This window comes from Myotis nattereri (assembly GCF_964212035.1).
Source record: "Myotis nattereri genome assembly, chromosome: 12".
NCBI classification, from domain to species: domain Eukaryota; kingdom Metazoa; phylum Chordata; class Mammalia; order Chiroptera; family Vespertilionidae; genus Myotis; species Myotis nattereri.
The window spans coordinates 24,302,022-24,325,973 of NC_138087.1; the positions used below are offsets into that span (position 1 = coordinate 24,302,022).

At 43.2% G+C, this 23,952-nt stretch overlaps 1 protein-coding gene across 2 annotated transcripts in view; it reads right to left on the reverse strand.

Annotated features, from left to right (window-relative positions):
• Positions 1-23,952, reverse strand: part of SH3GL2 (SH3 domain containing GRB2 like 2, endophilin A1) — a 180,595-nt gene that overhangs the window by 12,388 nt on the left and 144,255 nt on the right. For both annotated transcript variants that reach the window (XM_081104269.1, XM_081104270.1), the window contains exon 3: positions 14,318-14,390. In XM_081104269.1, coding sequence (XP_080960395.1) covers positions 14,318-14,390 — 73 coding nt within the window. The remainder of the gene's footprint in view (positions 1-14,317; positions 14,391-23,952) is intronic.

Genomic DNA, 23,952 nt, shown 5'->3' on the forward strand with positions numbered 1-23,952 from the left:
CATTTTGAATGTTGTTCAATTATGGAGAGCAGTATTCTTCTCTTAATTACTTAAGAACATCTTGAATATATTCTACAGTCTAATGAGAAGGGGGAAGAAAATCATATTCTATTATTTTATCTATTTCTGCAAATCATCTAAAATACCTAATAACCCACACTTTTGAAGAGACTGCTTGTAAATTCATTCACAAACTCATTAAATATGTATTACAAACCCTGGGTTAGCAAAACTTCTGTGTTCTGGAAAATAAAAATGAAGAGGCTTCAGAATTAACCATTTTTAAATGTTAACACCATCATTTTAAAATGATTTATAAAAGCAGTACTTTAAAAAGCAGAGAGTAAGCCTGAAAAATAGAAATTGAACAGCCTAGAATCCGTATACCATGGTCTCAGCCTGGATTGCTTCACCAGTTGGGTGTGCCTTCAGGGGTCCTCCTCTTCTCTTCTAAAGGGACCTTTCACTCTATCCCAGCGGTTCTCAACCTTCTGGCCCTTTAAATACAGTTCCTCATGTTGTGATCCAACCATAAAATTATTTTCATTGCTACTTCATAACTGTAATGTTGCTACTGTTATGAATTGCAATGTAAATATCTGATATGCAGGATGGTCTTAGGCGACCCCTGTGAAAGGGTCGTTCAACCGCCAAAGGGGTCACGACCCACAGGTTGAGAACCGCTGCTCTATCCCCCCCCCCCCAACAGCTTTATATTTTCTCACAAATTGTCACAAGCTCTCTGACTATGCCCCTGTCTTGTCTTTCCTACCTTCACTAGCCTAGTTCAAGTGCCCACCTCCCCCCCAACCCCCTCCACCGGGTTTACCACAGAAAACAGCTTCCTGAGAGCAATCCCTCCCCTGGTCCGGGAGAGCAGGATCCTGGTATGCTGCCCTATGTCTCTCCCCAAGAGGATGGGCATAAAGCCGTGCGCACAGATGTTTAACACACACATGTGCTGAAGAAAATACTAAATGAATGAATGGATGTCCGGGAAACTAGTACACGCTCATGGCAGTGGTTCCCACAAGAGACTCAGGTCACATCCTTAGGCGCATGTGACAGGGAGCTTTTTGAAGTTCATAGAGAATGGGGACTAGAAAATTTGTTTCTTTGGTTGCATAAAAAGTAGAGCAATCAAATATTTTTTAAGCTAGAAGACACCTGTCTCTGCTGAGGGAGGGATTCCACACTGAACCAGGGCATTAGGGCCAATGGAGATAGAGAACTGTGATACTTATCAGCCTACTTCCTCCATGTATCCCCCAGGGAACTGGCGGCCAGGTTTATGCCCTCTGGGCATGGGACAAGAAGACTCTTTTCTGGGGAATTCAACCAATCCAAGAGAAGAGACCTAACTACAACAATCCCAGGATGATCACCCTAAAATGAAGCCATTCCAGTTAATAAACTCCATCACCCACACCTCTCACTCCCCCTCCCCACAACTTTGCTGTCCTACACCTAACGGAAAATGGAAGCTGCTATCACCAGATTTTGTAGAAAACTAACATGAGAGAGTCAAAATAAACAAGGAAATTAATAGGGAACAGGAAGGGGAAAATAATTATTATTAACATTCTCAGGTGTCTAACATACTCTCATTCATAAAATAAAAAAGAGGCAGTGAACAACACTTAGAAATTAAAATATAATTTAAGTTTAAATATGAATTTAAATAAAATGTAACATTTAACCACCAATGAACGCATAGATCATACAGTTAAAGCGAATCCCCCCCCCCCCAAAAAAAAAAACAGAATTTAGAAAAAAAGAGATAAAAGAATCAGAAAGCATAAAATCAGGGTCAGTCCAGGTCTAGAGGCTAAATAATGGAAGTTCTGAAAAGGAAGAACACAGAAATAGAAGGGAAGTTGTTTTTTTTTTAAATAGTTCAAGAAAATTTCCCAGAACTAATGAACGTGTGTTTCCAGCTGGTTAAGGATCTGCGGGACGTCGGGCACTATGGATAAAAGTGTCCATACTAAGAACCACTCCGTTTCCGGAAGTTTCTAGAAATGTCCCTCCACTGGGAACAACAGCCTTCCCTCTCTCTGTCCACCTGCCCCACACAACACCCGGCAGCCTCTTTCACGAAGTCCTTCCAATCACCCTTTACCTCTGCTGCCCCTCAGTATGAGTGACCCCTCCCCTCATTTCATGTCTGCACTGTGCTCTGTGCATGGATCATATCTCACATGACACTTTATGTCTCTTTTCTGCATGTCTGTTTCCTGCTACTAGTTGACACACTGCATCCCTACTGAGTTCTAACACAGGGCTGAGTGTACAGTGGGAACTTACTTATTAATTGTGGGCTAAACAATTTCATTTAAAAGTTTGCATTTTTTAATAAAATTCTTCTGCATACATCATTTTTTCAAGTCCTTGGAAAAAGACTTCCCTGTTTAAAAGCACAATGGCCACCCACTGTTCCCTGAAGTGGAGCTAAAGGTTGCTGATAAGATCTAATTACACACTAACCCTGTGATCTGACAGGGCGATTCCGGACAACAGCTCATGCTGATGGCAATCTGGCCTGCTTGTGGCCCTTGCACAGACTTGCTTTTAAGATTTCTAAGGCTGCTGGGCCTTTTCATTTCTCCTGAACCCATTTCTTAAAGCGCAGTAAAGGTGACATCCCACTTCCCATTCACTCTTATTAATTCTGACTCTTGAGAAACAATTCATCTCTGTGATGTACAAATGATAAAAAACTGATCACACAATCTCCCATAATCAGGAAATCTGCTCTCATTTCTCCCAACAAAAGAGGGTTCTTAAGGTAAATTATGAGTCTTAAAGGGATACGAAAAATCAAATTAGTAAGAATCAATAAAAAAAAATTACAATGGAAATAATTAGGTATCCCCCCCAAATAGAAAAAAATCTGAATTTGCACTGCCTGATTGCATTGGTATTTACAAAAAAACTGCTTTTAACCATGTGTTTTTTTCTGTGATAAAATGAACAAAACAAGTATTTACGAAGCACCTACTCTGTGAAAGGAACTGTGCTGGGGAGATTCTGAGAGAGTCTGTTCTCAATGAGCTTATTTATTCTCTAGCTGAAGAGTCAGCGAGCGTTCTGCTCACTGTGCTGGGAGGCACACATGGGCCACCCTTCATTTTTTAAACCCTCTTGTCTTTGTTTTTATTTCTATGAGAATGAATACTACAGTTAGACCATTTCCCAGTGATTCTATTTTTGTTGATGGGTCTTTACAAAAAGAAGAGGTAAAAAATGAAAGCCCCAATAGACATTTCAAGGAAAATAAAAGGGAGTTTAGCCTCCTTCTTGTGGAAAATTCTCAAATCTCATTAGGGACAACTAATTACTAAATACAACAAAGATTGTGAACAAGCAAGGTTAAAATTTAGAAGACCAAAGTTGCATTTAAATGTGAAAATGCAGCCTCTTTTTGAAGATAAAAATATTAGAACTGTATTCTCCTATAATGGACTCTATTATCATTTCCCACTAACTAACAAAAGGACACCTGTTATCAAAGGGATAATAGGACAGGGTTCAAATTCCTGCTCTGCTGCTCCCCAGCTCTGCAGGGAAGAGAGGGTGCTTGGCCGTCAGCCTCTGTGTGCCTGGGTATAAGTAAGAGGCAATAATACTTACTGGTAGAATTGCTGTGTTGGTGAAATGAGATGATGAATGTAATCAAAGCAGGCACCAAACAAATATTCTTTCTTTTCTCCTCTTGCCCCCTTTTGGCAGGAGAAAAATGTTATCGATAGCCATTTCATTGACATGGTCACCAACAGCTAAAGTTCTACTTCTTTACTTATCTATCAAAGCTCAATGATGTCTTTAGAGGAAAAAAATGAATTCTGAATTAAACTAAATTGGCAAAGTTTATTACAGGGATTACAATTGAAATATTAGTATAAATCACCAAATCATACTAACTTAGTACTTGCAACAAAATGCATTCAAGAATTAGCACTTTAGTATCTATTTCACATTGGCAGCCTGTGATTGTGCAAAATGGCCTGGTTTTCCCAGGTGAAATCTCAGAGCGTCTACAAGTCTAACACGAACCCTCTGCTGCTCCCTGAACTTGGAGCAACATCTTACTGGCCTTGGGCACCAACAATTCTGAAAGGACACAGAAGATTTATATGATAATGAGGACGTCAGTAAATTTCCTCAAACTTCTGTGGTTTCTTTTGAAAGATCTGAGAAGAGATTTGGGAAAAGAGCCAGCTTTGCCCATTGACATATAAATACGTCACTTTCGCACTAAATCATGCTACCCTCAACCCAAAGAATAGTAGCATTTCTATAACACCTCCCTCCAAGGCAACAGAGCCCTCTTATGCCCCTGACGAGCAGGAAGCAGGCGGGAGGTATTTTAAGACACCGAGACAAGGTACATGTCAGCAGCCCTGAGAACCTGTGAGGTGGGATAGTGAACATCATAGGAGGGTGCTGCAAAGCGCTGACACAAGTCTCACAGTGCATTCTGGGAGAGCAGGCAATCGCACCACGGGAGCATAACATGGTCCCTACAATTTGAATACATAATGAGCCGTTGCTTCTCCAGGCTTTCGGAGCAGAGGGAAGGTAGGTGCTTGGCACAATGATATTGTTTGGGAGAGGGTCCTGCAGCAATTTCCCCTGGAGACCTTCCCTGTGGAAGAATCCTGGGGAAGCACCTGAGAGGCCCTCAGGTGGGGCTGCAAGCCACTGGGAAGCTGAGGGACATTTCTTGAGCCGCTACAAAGTGCCGGGCACTGTGCCAGGAGCTTTTTACTTCTCAGGTGTCAAACATATCTTCAGTCTTAGCATAGAGTGGACCTGTCCAACCACTCCCTCGGGCAGGGGTGGGGAATATCCAGCCCGCGGGCCATGTAAGGCCCACACAATCATTTGGTCTGGCCCTGCCAAGGCAACCACAGGCAGGACTCAGAATTCAATAAACGTTGGAGCCTTTTTCACAGCAACATAAATTTATATTAAGTGAATGATGTTATAAATGGCCCGGGGCCGACGAAAGGGTCCCCGCCCCTGCCCTAGAGCGTTCAGAAAACTTCATCCTAAGCTGAAACAATGTGACAGGCTTTCCCAGTTTCTCTCTCCTTCAGTGTAAGGGATCCAGGGACTAAGAGGGATCAGAGCAAGTGGCCCGGGCCAGCGGTGATCGCTGAAATAGGAGCTCTGCCTGAGGAGCAGACAGCCACAGTGCACGAGCTAAGCGGCATCACAGCCCACACGAGTGGCCCAAACAGCACGTATGTGCCTTACAGTGTCCTTGGAAGTCCAGGCGTGACCTGCGTCTTCTATTCAGGGTCTCCCAAGTCTAGGTGAAGGTTTGGGCCAGGCTTCCCATTATCCAGAAGCCAGCGTAAGGAGGCTTCTGCTGCTGAGCTTCCTCAGGTATTTGACAATGTCACACCCTTATGGTGGTGGGCCTGAGGCCCCAGCTCCTTACTAGCTGTGGGCCAGTGGCCACCTCTTATGTCCTAGAAGCCACACCCAGTGCCCTGACCCCTGGCCCTCTCCTCAGGTAGTCTGCTTCTCCTAGGCCAGCAAGAGAACCTCTCTCCCTCCAGTCAACTAAGGCGGCTTTATATAATACTAGAGGCCCGATGCACGAAATTCGTGCAAGAGTAGGCCTTCCTTCCCCCGGCTGCTGGCACTGGCTTCCCTCTGGCACCCAGGACCCGGGCTTCCCTAGCAGCCCTGCCTTCGTCCACAAGGTCACCCGGTCTAATTAGCATATTACACTTTTATTGTTATAGATGATGATGGGAGGGACATCCCACCAACTTTGCCATGCAATATAATCTAACCAAGGGGGTGGTGAGTGTTCAATCCCATCACCTTTGACAATTCTACCTGTTAGAAGCAAGTCACAAATCCCACCTACACTCACGGCTGGGCGGGGGGGATTGTACAGGGGTGTGGACAATAGAGGTCTATGTAATAAGCGGGGAATGGCTGCTCTGTGGAGAATGTAAAATGGGAGTGAGAATGGAGGTGGCTGTACAGTGAACAAATAAAAATGACATGAAAGCAAATACTGCGATAAGGACAATAAAAGATAAGAACGGGGCTCTCTGACTGGAGTGTGCAAACAACAGCCCTGCACTCAGGGCCTCTTGCTTTACGGTGGCAAAGACAAGCCACACCTTAAAAAGTGAAATGTAATAAACATTTAAGTAGTGATAAAAGCCACGAAGGAAAGTAACATGAGGAAAGGGCTCAGAGAGTGCTGACAGGAAGGTTTGAAATAAGGGCTGGGAAAGGCACCAACGTGCAATGACATCTGAGCAGAGCCTGAGCGGACGCTGAGTTGAGGAGACGTGGCGAGGAGGAGATTTGGGCAGAAGGCCCAGTGTGGTCAGATGAGTGAGGTGCCCGTGGGTATGAGGAACAGTGGAAGGCTGTCCATGCTGGCTGCTGCAGAGGGAGCGAGAGGGAGATCGGTAGGAATGTAGGAAATGAAGTCAGACTCTCGGACCTTGTAATTCATGATGAGAACTTTCAATGGCACTGTCAGTGGGAAATGACTGGAGAAGTCTGTGGAGCAGGCCTGTGTAGACAGGGGCTCATGGAATGCCTCTCAGAGGAGGTGAGAGGAAGCTGAGTAAGAAGACAGGTGTCACGTAGGGCAGGTGGGGTATTCCAGGAAGGGGTCAGCCAGTGCACAGTCCTCATGCAAGGAAGAGCTTGAAGCACGGGAGAGATGGAAAGGCCGGTGAGGCTGCAGTAGGAGGAAAAGGAAGACAGACGTGGAGACACAGAGCATGCAGGGACCACCCCATGCAGCTGGTGTATTAGTAGCTCAGACTGATAAAGTGAGACTCCATCAGCCTACTTTTCCATATCTGTGCAATATCTTTAAATGCACAATACCTCTGCTATGATTAATTACATTTTAAGTAAGGTCTGACTTTCACTGTCTTTAGAGGCACAGTGAATGAATATTACTAACTCACCAATCCCAGCCTACTTAAAATTGATTGCTCAAGGTGCCTCAAATATATTAGAAACTTATTAATTTTCAATATCTTCCCCAAAGATGTAGTAAAAATCACAACACCCCCCCCCCCAGCATTTTCATTACTCATGGTATATGAATTATACCACGTATCGCCTGACTTACAATTCCCTTTAACATGTTCTTCTCTGAAAGTCGCTTATACCTTTGTGTTAGCAACATTTTCCTCAAAATCACTGGTGTAAATCTGACCTTTATGGATTACTTTTCAGTGTCAGGATTTGGAAAAGCTCTGGCTATGACACACCTCCTATTCCTTAAGCGAAGGATGGACATATTCATTTATGCCCCTATTCCGCAGACATACTGAGGGAAACAGTGTCCCATGCATGCAGATAAATACGCCCCGAAAGATGAGAAGATGGACACAGTGAAAGTGCCCTCCAGGAAACCCAGCTCCTCCAACTCGGTTGTGGAGCCCAGGATTTGAATACAGGAATGCCAAGTAACATGTATTGATTTCCAATTCTACTACCACCAAGAAGCTCATAATCACTATCTTTACCCATCGTTGGAATGTAATAACTAAGAGGGAAGCCCATGGGCAAGAAGCTTAATAATATTGATATAATATCATCTCAAGGATTAATATCTTACTTTAAAATCAATGCAGCAAACTTTTAGTTCCACAGGCAACATTCCACCAGTGAGATCTGAATTTACGATGGAAAGATTCTGAATAGGTATCTGAGGGCCGCGGTTTACTGCTCCCATCGCAGGCCTGCTGGAGAACGCTAGGCCACATAATTCTCCAACAGAAATTCTCCAATTCTATTGGAGAATGCTGACTTAGTGCATTTTCCCCAGAAGGTATCGGATACTCAAATAACAAAACTGCCAAATGGATGTGGCTCAGTGGTTGAGCATCAACCTATTAACCAGGAAGCCATGGTTCGATTCCTGGTTAGGGCTGGATCCCCAGTAGGGGGCGTGCAGGAGGCAGCTGATCAAGTAGGCGTCCATTCAAGGGGAAAGCATTTCTGTAGAGAACCAAACCCCAACTATGCACAGCGGCTTTCATGGTCAAATGGCTTTTGCTCTTCGCCTCTAGGAAATCTACATTGGATTGAAGTAAAACCTTTCAGTGCAAACCGAGAAAGCCTCTGGCGGACCCAGCATGCTATGGCTGGGAGGGAAACAGCCGGTTCAGCCACGTCTAGTATTCTACTTAAGGGGAAAGTCCCCAGTGCAGTGCCATGCAATAGATTTGCAGGGGGATTAAAAAAAAGACAAAAACACTTAAAAATACCCTGATCCAAAATCAAGAGTCCATTTCCCTACTGAAAAACAACCACTAATAGACAAAATCCGAGCAGCTAAACATCAAGCACATATCGAACTATAATAAACAGGCTGAAGAGAAAATTAATCCTCCGCTGTCTATAATGGGACCCACTGGCCACACGGGGCAATCGAGCATTAAAATGTGGCCAGTCCAAACCGAGATGGGCCGTAAGTGTAAAACCATGAAATTTCAAATATGAGTACAAGAACATTTTTTTCTTAATATTTTTTAATGTTGGTTAACATTTTGGATATATTTAGTTAAGTAAAATATATTATTAAAATAAATTTTACTTTTCTTTTCACTTTCTTAATGTGGCTTCTAGGAAATTCAAAATTATGCACATGGCTTGCATCCTATTTCTATTGGAGAATGCTGACTTAGAGCATTTTCTCCAGAAGGTATCAGATACTCAAATAACAAAACTGCCCAGTGGATGTGGCTCAGTGGCTGAGCATCAACCTATTAACCGGGAAGCCATGGTTCGATTTGTGGTAGGATCCCTTATAGGGGGCGTGCAGGAGGCAGCTGATCAAGTATTCTCTCATCATTGATGTTTCTATCTCTCTCTCCCTCTCCTTTCCTCTCTGAAATCAATAAATATATTTATTTTAAAAAAGGAAATGGATTTATATCTTCTGTGATGATTTTACTCATAGAGAATTGGGGTTCACGATCAAGAAAATGGTATTTGTGCACATTATTTGCCATGTTCAAATTATTTATCTAAGCAGGTTAGAAATTTGTACTGGTTTATACTGCTCCTATTAGAATAATTTCACAATCCAAAGTGAAAGACTTTACAGCTCTCTGTTCTATGTTCTCAAAAGCCTGCTTCACAGGGCATACCTGTGGACCTGTGACCCCATTCCCCCTCCGCACCTCATCAGTTAGCTGGCATTTCCAGAGGGAAGTGGCTGGGAAGCCCTCTGGGCCACTCTCCTCAGAGTGTATGCACCTTACGCAGTGACGTCCTGGAGAGCAAGGGGCTCAATTCCGGTCCCGTTTCTACCTGCGCTGCATCTCAAATTGGTCTTCACATAAAAGTGAATGCAGCCCTAACCGGTTTGGCTCAGTGGATAGAGCGTCGGTCTGCGGACTGAAGGGTCCCAGGTTCGATTCTGGTCAAGGGCATGTACCTTGGTTTCGGGCACATCCCCAGTAGGGGGTGTGCAAGAGGCGGCTGATTGATGTTTCTCTCTCATCAATGTTTCTAACTCTCTATCCCTCTCCCTTCCTCTCTGTAAAAAATCAATAAAATATATTTTTAAAAAAATGAAAGTGAATGCATTTGACTTGGTAAGTGTTGGTTACCTGGGTAAAGCTGATGACTTAGGGAGAAGGAAGAGCTTCCCTTCCTGTTCTTTGTATTAGAGCAATTTTATCACATTAGGCACTGGCTGTCCATTGTGCTTCATAATTCATTTACTCAAATATCCAAGTGCTGCTGGCTGACAGACCTGAGCTGGGGGCCGGACATGCAGTATGAGTCAGACAGGCACAGTCCTGTCCTTACCGGAGAGGACAAACAAAAGCACACACATCACACAATTACAATAATTGGCAAGTGCCACCAGGGAAAAGCAGCTGGAATCATGAGAGGGACGCTGACCGGGGAACCTAATGTTGTCAGGGGTCAAGGAAGGCTTCTAAGTAACCTTTACACTGGACCTGTGGGAACTGTTTGCCTGGGAACATGGAGGAGAAAGGGCAGGCTGACCATGAAGGGAGGGCCTTTTAAGCCAAGTTAAACATTTTCAGCTTAATCCTAAAAGCAATGAAAAGCCACCGAAGGGTTTTATGCAAGATAATGATGTGATCAGATTTGCCTTTTAAAAATATCGCTCTGGACAGACAGACAAGAGTGTGGCAGTAACCAGAGGGAAGGGAGTGGGGGTGGGGATTTAGAGGGGGCCTAATATATGTTGATGGAATATGGTTTGACTTTAGGTGGTAGGCACACAGTGCAATATATAGAACTTGATAAAAATTATAAAAAGAAATATTTCTCTGGAGGTGGGTAAGAGTGGATGTAGGACCTGCACAGAGCACACCAACAAATTCATAAAAATTAATCAAACTCTCTTTGGTCATCGTTTCAATAGACACTAAGTTTCAAAAATAAAAGAGATGTGTCTGATCTACAGACACAATATCTGAAAAGCAGAAAGCATCCTGGAATATTCATCTAACACAAGTCACTCTCCAAGTGCCCTCAGAGCATTAACTCCCACTGATTCCTCTGGCCTGGCCACGGAGCTGCTACCTGCAGTCAGCCCCTGTGCTCACCCCAGCCCATCCTGCTTATTCCGGACCAGCACCCAACCATATTGGTTGATGGGCTCCTGGGGTCACAGAGAGGCTTTTTTTGTGCCCAAGAACTGGGTGCCCCTCGGTATTTGCTACATTCTTGTGTCCCTTCTCAAGGACATTTGGGTTCTGAACAAGTGGCTGTGACCTGCCAGCATCTTTCAAGAACACCATAGCCAGTGTCTGCTCTCAAGGCAAGAAATCCATGGAGGAATGAAATCATATCTATCATACACAAATTAAGCACAGATGATCTACATTCTATAGAATGAGTCTATGAACTTTTGGGTTGTTCTGAACTCTTCTGGATGACACTTATTTGCATATGCATGTGGCCTGCCCATATGTAACTGCTTTTCTGGAACCAACCTGGGATTGCCTGGTGATGGCCCACTGTTCTCCTGGATGGCAGATACCCATTCAACTGCAAATAGTCATAAAACTAATATATTGGCAGCTACAAAGCACATTCAACATTCTATTAAAAATGTGTCACTTCTAAAAATGTAAATGTCCCCCAATTACCTCTTCCTATAATCCTTTTTATTAAAATAAAAATGCCTCGCCCTAGCTGGTTTGGCTCAGTGGATCGAGCGTTGGCCTGTGGACCGAAGGGCTGCAGGCTAGATCCCCAGTTGGGGGCATTCAGGAGGCAGCCAATCAGCGATTCTCTCTCATCATTGATGTTTCTATCTCTCTCTCCCTCTCCCTTTCTCTCTGAAATAAATAAAATAAATTTAAAAATTAAATAAAAATGTCTCAACCCCGCCATTTGTTTCCTTTCTGAATTCCCGCTGCACCACTCTGACAGCGAATGTCCCTTCCCACCTGAATGAAGGTGAGCCCAGCCTGCTCAGAGGCAGGACCGTCACCGTAAAGTACACGGGCTTAGGAAGCAGTCACACCGGGGTCCCATCCTGGCTCCATCCCCTCCTAAATGTATAACTTTGGGAAAGTTTCTTAAGTTCTCTGGCTCTTGTTTTTCCATGCATGAAATGAGGCTAGCCACCTGTATTTGTTTTCTGGTGCTGCCATAACAAATTAGCACAAACAAATGAAAACAAGAGAGATGTACTCTTTCAAAGTTCAATGGCCTAAAACCCTGAATTCAAGGTGTCAGCAGGGTTGGTTCTTCCCAGCGCCTCTCTGGGAGAATCCTTCCTTGCCTCTCCCAGCTCTCGGGAGCTCCTGGCATTCGTTGGCATGGGGCAGCATCACTCCAATGTCTGCCTCCACCTTCACACAGCTTTCTTCCCAGTAACTCGGTGTCTTCTTGTCTCAGCAAGATACCAGTCCTTGGATTTAGGGCTTACCCGAACTCCAGAATGAGTGTTAATCTCAAGATCATTAACTAATTACATTTGAAAAGAAATCTGTTTCCAAATAAGGTCACATTCTGAGGTTCTGGGTGGCCCTGAATTTGGGGGGACTGTACCTACCTACAGCAGAGCATCGTTCCATTGTACACAGGAACTGTGATGGGTCCCCACTGAGTTTTAGTACCACAGTAGATATTAAATCCCTTTTCTATACTATGTTTTGTTCAACTGTGTTCTACTTTTGCCATCAGAAAAAAAAAAGGTTACTTTTAGAGATGGCTTTGTGTATATAACGAGCACGGTGCTGAAAATACGTTAGTGCTCAATAAGTACAATGTTTTTCTTCCCTTCCCCATATTTAATTTGGCTTTGGAATGAGTTACTAGCACAATTCATCTGTATATCCCAAGAAATCAAAGGGCACTTCCAAGTTCTACGTAAAGATAAAGATAGACATTTCTTGCCCCTGTATGACTTCTTATGGCGAGGCAGGGTGAGTAGTTCCCTTCTCAGAACCTGACTTATTACAGTTGTTTAAGTACTAGGGACTACAGGTACATTTAAGAGATCCTTGCATTTCTGTGGAATATAAAAGTCATGAAGAAGGCTCTAGGTAAAACTTAGAAACTTGATTTCTGCTATTCTTTTCCTAATTTTCTAACCATTTGGTCCATTGCCTGGCTCCTATAGCTTACCACCATATTACTTATAGATTTCCCTTCCTCACATAATCCCATCTCTGATGTAGTTTAAGAAGAAAAAACAAAAATAGAAACGTTATTTCCACAGAGTTTGTTCATCTTCAAAACAGCTGTACTATCCTAGGTAAACAAAGGCTGAATGAAACCGCATCTGGCAGCAGGAGGCAGTAGAGAGCTAGTCAGCACTGCCTACTGCACTGGCCTGCTTCCTTTTATCCCACACCTTTCCTTTTCTTATCTCTTGCCACTAATGCTCACTATTCAAAGCACATGGAGGCTGGTCCAATGCCCGGGCCATCTTCCCTTAGGACCACTAAAGATACTGAAATCCCAACTTGCAATTCTCAAAGAAACTAATCGCAAGAGTAAGCAGTTTTCCAAACAGCAATTGCATTTCACTTAAATACATTCAGCCTTGCTTCAGGTCTCTATGCTAGGTTACAAACTGCTATGCAGAAAGAAGAGGGAGGGGGAGGGTGATAATGCCGGCTGCTTTGCTCTGTTACACCTCATGCCTTCAGAGATGGCTCCAGTTCGCCTTCTCTTTCCAAGGCAGAGCTCCATTACCTCTATGGTAACTTCCTTTCCTCATGGTCTACCACATTAGCAGGAGCAAATGCTGATCTGTGCTGTGCTTGGAGAGGAATCAGAATTAAAAACGACCCTCCAGCCCAGCCAGCATGACTCAGTGGTTGACCGCTGACCTATGAACCAGGAGATCACATTTCGATTCCCTGTCAGGGCATATGTCGGGCTGTGGGCTTGATCCCTAGCGTAGGGCATGCAGGAGGCAGCTGATCAATGTTCTCTCTAATCATTGCTGTTTCTCTCTCTCTTTCCCTCTACCTTTCTGGAATTAATAAAAATATATTTTTAAAAAACGAACAAACAAAACAACCCTCTAAAGCAGGGGTCCTCAAACTTTTTAAACAGGGGGCCAGTTCACTGTCCCTCAGACCGTTGGAGGGCCAGACTATAGTTTTAAAAAAAAAACTATGAACAAATTCCTATGCACACTGCACATATCTTATTTTGAAGTAAAAAAACAAAACGGGAGCAAATACAGTATTTGTATTTGCATGTGGCCTGCGGGCTGTAGTTTGAGGACCCCTGCTCTAAAGACTGTAGTGAAGCAGTATGAACAAAAACTCTTGGGGGATGAGAGCATGAGTGGGGGTGGGGATGGGAATTTAATTGGGAGGGATGAGGACACATTTGTAATACCTTAACTAATAAAAAATAAAATAAAATAAAACAAAACAAAACAAAAAAAACCCAAAAACTCTCTTCACAGAAATTATTCAACCTCCTATCTTTTCACACCTTCTGGGAATTACTATTTCTTAACTTAATATTATCCTAATTTTCTTTCTTATCATCCCTTGAAAACTAAAGTAGCATTAATAACATCTTACAGCTATCCTGACATTACGTGCCACCCAAGCCGTCCACACAATGTGGTCTGTTAAATACACCACAGTCAGATAAAATACTACAGAATCCCCCAGTCACTTCAATGTGAGCCTGAAAAAGTACCCCCATCCCAGGTGAAAGCACTATACCTGAAGTCAGTGACCCTCCAGAAAAGTGGGCTGAGGAAGAAGAAGTACAACAAACCTAAAATGCCTCTCAAAGAGAAGCTTACAGGAGGGATACCTGAACTTGTAAAGTGACCCCTTACCTGGATTGGGTTGAAGGTATTCAATTGTTTTAGTCATTATTTCCATCACAGCCCTGCTGGTGACATCCACTTTCTGAAATGAGAAAATTAATATTCTAAATGACAAAGATACAGAACTACTGGCAATACAACAAAGTAAGGACAAGTCCTGAGTGGAAGGTGAGGGGCTGAGGATGGCTTTGTATCCCATGTGATCTACTGAGAAAGCCTGCAGACTGGAAAGCCTGCTTCATCTGAAGAGGACACTGGTTATTTCCTAAAATATATTTCAAAATATACTTCATTGTCTTCTGGCAAAATAAGGTGAGGATAGCTTCTCTTCCCATAAAAAGCTTGAGATGATCTCTAAAAAGGTTCAATATTCAACCGACCCAGAAAAAAATAAAGAAGGAAGGCCTAGGGTTGGGTGGGAGCCTGGCAGAGGGGGAGGGACGGGGGGGATGGGGGACATCTATAATACCCCCAACAATAAAAATGAATGAATGAATAATTATAATTCTAAAAAGAAAAAAGAATTTCAAATCTTTGTGTTCACTTTAAGAACATTGGTGAAACTGCCCAGGCCATTGAAAGTATGCATTTCCAAAATTCCACTAAGTCTCTGAACGACGTCACTTCACAGAAGAGATTACAATACATTGCCATGCTGTCATCACAAGGCTGGGTTGGTAGGGGTGCCCAGGCGAAATGGTGGGGCTAGACACAGGTTCCATGACCCAGGAAGAATACAGGAGCTAAAAATGCAGAGCAATGCTGAACTTGAATTTTTTGATGTAGATGTTCTGGTCATTGAGCACATCCAGGTAAACAAAATCCCCAGGTAAGCCCCGGATTTACAGAGCTCATAGCAGGATTAACAGGAGCTCACCCTGCCATATTGAAAAAGAGCAAACTGTTCCTAAACCAGAAGAGGTTGCACAGGAGAAAAAGATATCCCAGAAGAAACAAGCATTTATGGCCCCGGAATAAATTCAGCACAAAATAAATGTAAATAAAAGTTAAACAAGCAGAATTAAGGAATCATATTCTACCCCCAAGGCATTTACTGAACGTCTGTGGGGGGTTGGGAATGGTGACAAGTTTCACTGCCCTAAAGAAAGAAAAATGCAGCATCAACTGTTTATTCAAGTAAGAGACAGAAAGTTTTTTATGTAACTGCTGAGAACATCCTGAGTATATAAAAATCTTGCTCAAACACTTCTAATCAGTCCTTGAACGTTTGGTTAATTCTGAATAAAAGTCCTGGTGCTAGAGCCCACCCCTGAACAATTTTGAATGGTCAGTACTGGTATCCAGCTGGTCACCATATCCTCTGTCTGTTGGAGAGGTTATTCATTGCACTTAGGTCCTCTCTGCATTCCCCCATGAAATCCTTTTTTACCAACATGCCTGGTCCATTCATTCACTCTAGAAGGTAAATGACTAGTGGGAATAAATGTATCCTCTTCTCCATGATATTTGCATATAACATGATAGAGGTATGAGTGAAAGGAACTCATTTTTGATGACAGAATTTCAGATATCAATTAAGTGCATGGGGAATTTTTGTTTTGTTTTGGGGTTTTTTTGGTTTTGTTTTGTTAACTGGAGTTCAAGGGCTCTTCCCTCAATTGTATAAAAGTTCTGAATCATCACTGTGCCTCCTTATAAAATCATCCTTTCATGGATGTGGTAAGCCTCCTTCTCTTTCATTATCTGAAACCAAGCCATAACCCACCAGAAGATTTTATTTTTTCACTTGGTTTTTTAATACTTACCAAACTCTGTCAGTCATATTACTGTGTGTGTAAAGAAGTTTGCTATAACTGCGATTAATAGAGGAAAACACTTTCTCCTGTGAAGTCATCATGGTATAAAAATGCATTGAAAACACTCCTACTTAAAAGGTGCCTGCCTACATATGAACCCTGTGCCATGTCCTTTTGGTCTAACTGAGTTTTAACATGTCTTGGATTTGAGTATGTGCTAAGCAGAATTTAGTTCTGAAGTGAGAATGGTCCCCTGGAGTTGTGCAATGAGGACTTCTACGGCCACACGTGGAGGTTCAGCACCAGCAAATGCCAATCAACCTCTATGTACTCCAGAGACAGAGAAGCATCGATCAGACTGTCAAACCTCAGAGGGAAGGCAGGGGAGGGTGGGGGGAAGGGGGAGAGATCAACCAAAGGTTAATCATATAAGCATAACCAATGGACACAGACACTAAGGGGGTGAGGGCATGAGCGGGGAGGCGGGGGGGGGGGGGCAATGGGAGGGATAAGGGCACATATGTAATACCTTAATCAATAAAGAATAAAATTAAAAAAATGTCATGAAAATGAATTCAAAGGTTGTATGCAGAACAAACATGCTGAAAGTCCAGGTTACATGTGTGATGAGAGGAAAGGGCAGCTATCCTGCTGACTATATGACAAAGATTAAAGAATTCGAGGTCATATGTATCCCAAGGTCTTGTGTGGCTATGATGGGAAGAAAGTCATTTCAAAAGTCAAGGTTTCTAAGAGAGGGTGCCAGAATTCTCCACAACCCATTTGATATTCTCAAGTTATTCAATGTTAGAAGGCTAACCAATTTCTAACTTTCCCTTTTCACTGTACTCAGTAATAATGATAAACAGCATCATCATAAAGTGTTCTCTTTGTCAGAAATTGTTCCAAAGGCCTTAAGTATCTTTACCCATTTAATCCTCAGAAACCCTATGAACTAGATACCGGGAGGATACGAAGCTTGCCCAGCTCCGCTCTAGAGCGCATGCTCTTAACCACTACTTCCTGAGAGCATACGCTCCTCATAAAAAGAGAGGAAACAGGAACATCCCCCAATGTGAAGAGAGAGGGCCTGTCAGAGCTGGAAGGCTTTGTGCTGTCCTCCGAATGAGGCTTGGGGACCTGGCAGTGGCCACCCCAGAGGACCAGGAGGAAAGCACCTGTCACCCCATCCTCTGCTTGTGCTTTGAAAATCCCCAAGGTCTGTGGAAACTTCGCCCACAAGCACGATTCTACCCTGGGCCTCTGTGCAAGAGGCTCTCCCACGCACGCTGTTACACAGGCTTCTCCACAGAAGCCGGATGCCAGCAGTGTGAATCCTGAATGGTCCGCAAGGAGGGTGCCAAGGGAGGCATGAAAAGTGGTTCTCATTTTGGGTATGGAACTGCCTCTCCCTCTGGGCGCTGTAAATAGAGAGCCAACTACTCCTGCTCCATAAAGAGAAGCTACTAGCTTGGCGAAAGCCAGTGTTCTCAGGGGAAACACACCCACACTAGAGAGACCCGTATTAGAGCATTCATTAAGTGTGGTCCCCAGAGCAGGACTCAGCACCTGGGAGCAGGAATAGAATCAACCTCAGCGTCCCCTGTGATTTAACAGAAATCTCCCAGGCAGGAGCCCACACCAACCCAGACCTTTACAGACTTTGTGCCCAATGAGGCAGACTCCTAGTTACCTAAACTAGACATCATTATAGTACAGGGCTGTGGCTAAGCCTTTTTGATCACAGTGCAAAATAACCTTCACTTGAAATCCAACTCTGAAAACAACTTTATCCAATACAATTATTTGTATACAGCATGATCAGGACATATCCCAAACAGGACACAGCTCTTAGCAAATCATTCACTAGGCTCTCCCTTTTGATTTTACTCTGGCAGATAATCACTAGACAGCGTTCATAAACACAGGAGGAAGAGACGAGTGCAGAATCTACTCCAAGCCTTAACTTCCTACATATGCAAGTCTGGACCTAGACAAGGGAAATGAACTCCCTGAGGTCACAGGACTGGTGTGGCCTCGATGGGGAGAAAGCAGTCCTGAAGGTCCCAGATCCAAGGGTTTCTGGAAGAACAGAAATGTACAGTGACCACCCGCAGGAAGGAGGCTGGCCAATTTCTACCTTCTTTTCGTCTCTGTCCCCACTAACAAGGTCAGGACTCTTTTCGCTAAACTAAGCCACACTGTGACAGCCGGGGACAGGCTGAGGGTCATTACCCTGGGAGAACCATGAATGTGCCTTGTTAGGCACTTGCTAAGAGAGCTATTTATAAAACTAATTTGGCAATGTCCAGCACATATCCTCTTGTTAACAGGCCTGGTGTAATTCACACGAACTAAGATTTCCACTTAAGTAATTTATTATAACTGGCAAGAGATTTTCCCAGTTGAGAGCAGCAGAGTTTAACTTTGAACTGATGACACATGGCTAATGCTTTCCTCAAGGCCCAAAGTCTCCTATTACTTGAAAGTAAGTTTGGATATGTCCTCAATGACAACTTCTATTCTAATGAGCCCCTGAGCCTCCATTTCTGTAACTAATCTTGTCTGGATAGGGGTAGGAAGCCATTAGGGAAAGCCGTTTAGAGAAAGTGAACTCTAAACATATAGGGAGTCCCAAAAAATGTATACACACTTCATATAATTATAAAGGCAGTGTTTATTAAAGTAGATTTCATTGTCAAAATTGAGCTATCAGCTGCTAAAATGTGCAGACATTTTTGGGGGAAACCCTGAATACAGGAAATAAAAACTCTAAATAAAATAATTTTCCCCCTGAAGGTAAAAGTGTAGGCATATATTCTTCTGGTCTTTTCCTTCAACTTTCTCAATACCAACATTTTAGCAAATGTCCATACAGTTGACCCTTGATCAATGTAGGGGTTAGGGGTACCAATCCCCCATGCAGTCAAAATCCACATATAACTTCTGACTCCCCCCAAACTTAACTTATTCCTTGGTATCCATGAGGAATTGGTTTTCCTGGAACCCCCCCCCCCTCCCCCATCTCACATTTACCAAAATCCCTGGGCGCACAAGTCCCTGTATGAAATGACATAAATCAAGGCATACAGTCAGCCCTCCGCATCCTCAAACTCCCAACCGTGGATTGAGACAGTGCAGGGTTTTATTGAAAGAAGTCTGCATATAAGTGGGCCTGTGCAGTTCAAAACTGTGTGTTCAAGGGTCTACTGTACTTTAGAGTCAGAAATGTCTTCCTCCACTGTGCAGTCTTATACTTTACAATGTTGGGTAGCGAGAAAAATAGCTCTCTAAACCTCTTTCCTCACTGTAACATTTTTCTTCCTCAGCTAAGGCAAGGGTTGGCACACTGGCCAGCAGGCAAACACCAGGACAGTACCTACTTTTACAATTTTTGTTTTTTAACATTCATCTGTACTGTTGAAAGTATTACAGATGTCCTTTCCCCCCGCCCCACTGACCCCCTCCACTCTGCATCTGGCCCTCCCAGGCCTACCACACTATTGTCTGTGTCCATGGGATATGCATATGCGTATATAAGTTCTTTGGTACATTTTTAAATGGTTGGGAAAATTCAAAAGAAGGCTCCTCTTTCAGTGCACATAATAATTATGTGAAATTTAAATTTCAGTGTTCTTAGATTAATTGTATTGGAACATAGCTACCTCATTTTGTACACAGCGCCAATAGTTGCTTTTACTCCTTAGCAGCAAAAGTGAGGAGTTACAATAGAGACCACGCAGCCGTGTGGCCCACAAAGCCTCATATACTTACAGAAAAAGTGTGCCAGTCCCTATGCTGAGGTTCTCATTTCACTACGGTATGCCATGCTGATCTATGAATGAGGCTGGTCATTTCGCCAGCTGCCTCAGTCTTTAGAGACAAGATACAAGAGAACTGAACGGCACTGAATTGACTAGAATGGGGCTATTGTTTTGAGGCATCTGAGTATCATCCACAGGAACACAGCACTCTTTGTGGAGCTACGAAAGGACTGAAACATACAACTTCATTCCATCAGATACTGCCTTACCCCAGAGGCGGTCACAGGGACACACGAACAGAGCTGAAGAAAAAAAAGACACACCTGAAAATGGAGCACAGTGTGTGGATTTAAGGATCAGTAATAAATAGATGAATCAGCACCCACTTGGACAGGGGGTAACTCACAACAGCTGTGCAAAATGAAAACGTTAAAATGTCAAATGGAAAACTAAAACCTTTTCAAATTCTTAATTTTCTATCACCGAAGTTAAGAGAATATGCATATTAAGAATGCACACACACACTCAAGTAAAGCAACCAGAACCCTGAATGAGGACACCTAACGAAACCAGTCAGAGAGACATGATGAAGCAGCTTCCTGCAGAAGTTTCTCTGGCAGCCAGATGCAGGCTGGTCCAATACAATGTTCTTAATAGTTCCCTACTGGTCTGAAGAGTTCGTGTACCTCTGCCATTTGGCAGTCACCATATGTATTAAGAAAGTCTGATTAACCAACAGGGTGTTGAAAAACAAAAATAAATGAGTCATTTGACTGAGAGTGCCCCCAGGCATTTTCTTGCTAATCTTTTGGTGCATGGAATGACGCCCAACCTACTGAGCCACATCAGAAAGGGCTCTTGCTAATCTTTTGGGGCATTACCTTTAATGAATATTAGCTTGGAAAGATATTTGAAAACATAACTGAGAAGAAATTTGTCTCCCCTAAATTTCAGGATAAGCAAAAAGATACCTTATTGGGGGCTCTCTCCCATCTCACAATTCTTCACCAGAAAGTGAGTATCTTAGTGCAGAAATCCACGTGATCTCTTTTATCACCACACCTATGACAAAGTCATGGGCGTGACAGACGTCCAAGGGTGCACGCAGGGATATGTGTCGGTCTTCATGTGCTGGTTGGGACTTTACTCTTTTTCTCTCCCATTTGAGATAAATCACTAAAATTCAAGTTAGAATGATGTTATTAAAAAGTGGCATCATTAGTAACAAGTTACTTGCCACAAGACTCGAAAGAGATGATACTCAGTGTGTTTCACATTGCAGCTGAGAACTGTGGGTTTAGCCTCTGTTTAAACATGGGCAGTGATGGGGAATTCAGTCTCTCTCTCTCTCTCTTTTTAAACAGCGCCGACAGTCGAAAGCTTTCTTATGTTGAGCTTGATTCTATCTCCCCACAGTTTCTACCATCAATGGGTAGTTCTATTGCTTAAGGTTGGATAGGATCTAACCTTTCCCCCACCCAATGACTAATAAAATGTATGAAGATAATGACCATGGACCTTCTATCAGCCTTTCCCCACACCCCTCTCTGCAAACAACTCACTCTTCCTCACTCTCCTCTGGAATGGCATTCTTTCTTTTCTTTCTCAACATCCTGTTTTTCTTTCAACTTGAGGCTGCCCCTTAATAAGCATTCCTTTCTTATTAAAATGGTCTATAATCACATTTCTAACCCTAATGCCCCTCCAGTTTCAACAGAAGGGATTTCCCAGCATGCTTTTCAGACTGCAAAGTGAGACACTATCCCCCTTGGCTTGCACTGCTGCACTACCCATATGTGCGGGGCCATGAGGAAACACCAGGATTTAGCTCAGGTGCTCTCTCCTCTAGGAAGCTCCCACTGACCTATCTGGCCTGAGTTCGTTCTTCCCTGGGCATCACCCCAGGACACCAAGCACTATGCCCTGCATGCCCCTGATTCATGTGCCGACTTCTTCCATCAGAACTGGAAACTTCTAGAAGGTAGGAACTGTGCCTTAACCGTCTTTGTATTCCTGGTGTCTAGCACAATGCCTGGCATGTACAGATATCCCTCGTGAATTAATGAACATAAGTATACACACACAAACGCAGAATCACTTCGGCAACTGGTGGAGATTTGAGAAGGAACAAGAGGTCCCTCAAATTCTAGAACTTCCGCTTGACAAAAAGTCTGCAGCTCTTCACACGCAATATCTGCGCCACAGAAGAAATTTTGTTTGTGTTTAATGAAGCTGATAAGCAGCTGATGCCATTTAAAGTGAACACAGAAACAATTCGGTGCAAGGCACTTAAGTGGAGGCGAAAAAGGGTTCGGGGCAGGGTTCCTGCAGAGAAAGCGGCAGGAATTCACCCAATCAGCTGTGGGAGGGGATGCTGCAGGGACTGACTGACACAAAGGGTAATTTCACTGCATCTTAGCAGGAGAGTGGCTGCGGTGGCTGATTAGAGAAACAACTTCTAGGAATCCCCACTACTCTCTCCCGGTAGTGCTGCTTGATGCAAACCTCTAATTTATTTCATTCTGTTGTCTAATTGCACCTCTGAGAATACAGCTGAACAAGCTCTCTACTCCACATCCTTATGATCAGAAAGCCAACTGTAAAAGGATGATTCTTCTGTAGCCTTGGGAATATTGAGCTAAAACACTTTTGTGAGTAATAAACATATTAACAGGCGATAAAATATTTGATATTCTAAATCCAAAGTATGTGCTTTCTAATTAACACAGAAAACTTTACTGTTATTGCAAATTTAGCTTGGGTAAAAAGTATAAAATTTTCAATAGAGCCACAGATAGACAACAGATGTGTGAAATAAAATGGAATAAAACAAATTTCCACACCGCACTGAAATCTAAATCTCCCAATTTACATAGCTATAAAGCCAAATACAAAACCACAGGCGTGTTCTTCAAATGATTACTAAGTGTTTACTTTATTGTAGGAATATCTAGATTTTGAAATAAACCTCCAGAAACTCATTATTTTTCTAGAAAATAGGAGAAATAAACCTTACCTTCAGACTCGAGGGATGTCTGGGTCTTTGCCTGACGTAAAATACTTGCAAAATCCTCTTTTATTTCAATTAGTTTGCAAGATTAGAATGGATTCAAAACCTCCATTAGTTGTTGGGTTATAAACTCTACTCTGTTTTACAAATTTCTTATTCTGTTTACTATAATTTAAGAAACAAAAATCAGTTGTCTTAGCTTAGGCAGCAAACCTTCATCCTGGCAGATAAAGGCAGAACTCAAATTCTGACTCCTTAGCTCTAAATTCCTAAATACCTGCCTAATCTGTCATCAATGACATGGCACTGGCCAGGTGACATACTGTAAATTCCCTCCAGGGTGAGGGTGGAGGGAGACATCAAAGGATAAGGGAGGACTAAGGAAGATCAGATGTAGACAGAGGTTGGTGCAAATGAACAGACTTGCATGTCTGCTCATAATGAGCGTGGAACTCAAATATTACAGGGGGTGAAGTCAGACTCAAGTCATTCTGAGCAGGTGTGTCAGTGTCTGGAGATTCAGATGCTGTAGGAGAAGAATAGGTAGAATACTGTTTCAGAACTATGAACAGCCATGGCTACCAGCTCTGGTTGATGACCAGGTAGCATTCAGAATTGTCCAGAGATGAGAAATGGGGACCAATGCCAGCTTCAATCCAGTGGGGGCGACTGGCTGTCAGGCATTTGGCATAACAGACTGGCTTCCCAGACTCCTGGTTGGGACTGAGGACTCATATTAAATCTCTTCTCTCGTGGGTCCCTATCCTATCAGTGACGTCCATCTCAAGAACTTAGAATGATTAGCTGGGTAAATACTAGAGTCTCATTTTGTGAGACTACTGTCTCTTGGCAACTCATCTTTTTTTCAGGAACTCAAACGTGTCCTAATCTCTTTTATTTGTTGTTCCCTGCACCAGAACACACTAGGCTCTTCTAACTCTCAGTCATCCCCCGCATCTTCACTTAAACAGGAAAGTCTTCTCTGTGTGGGTGAGTTTCCTCTCTTTTAAGCTTCCCTAGTGCCATGTCTTGTTCCCCTTGCCACGCTGGTTGGTATTTGTCCATAGTCTTCCTTTCCCACTAGACCAAGAACCCCATGCAGTCAGGAACCTT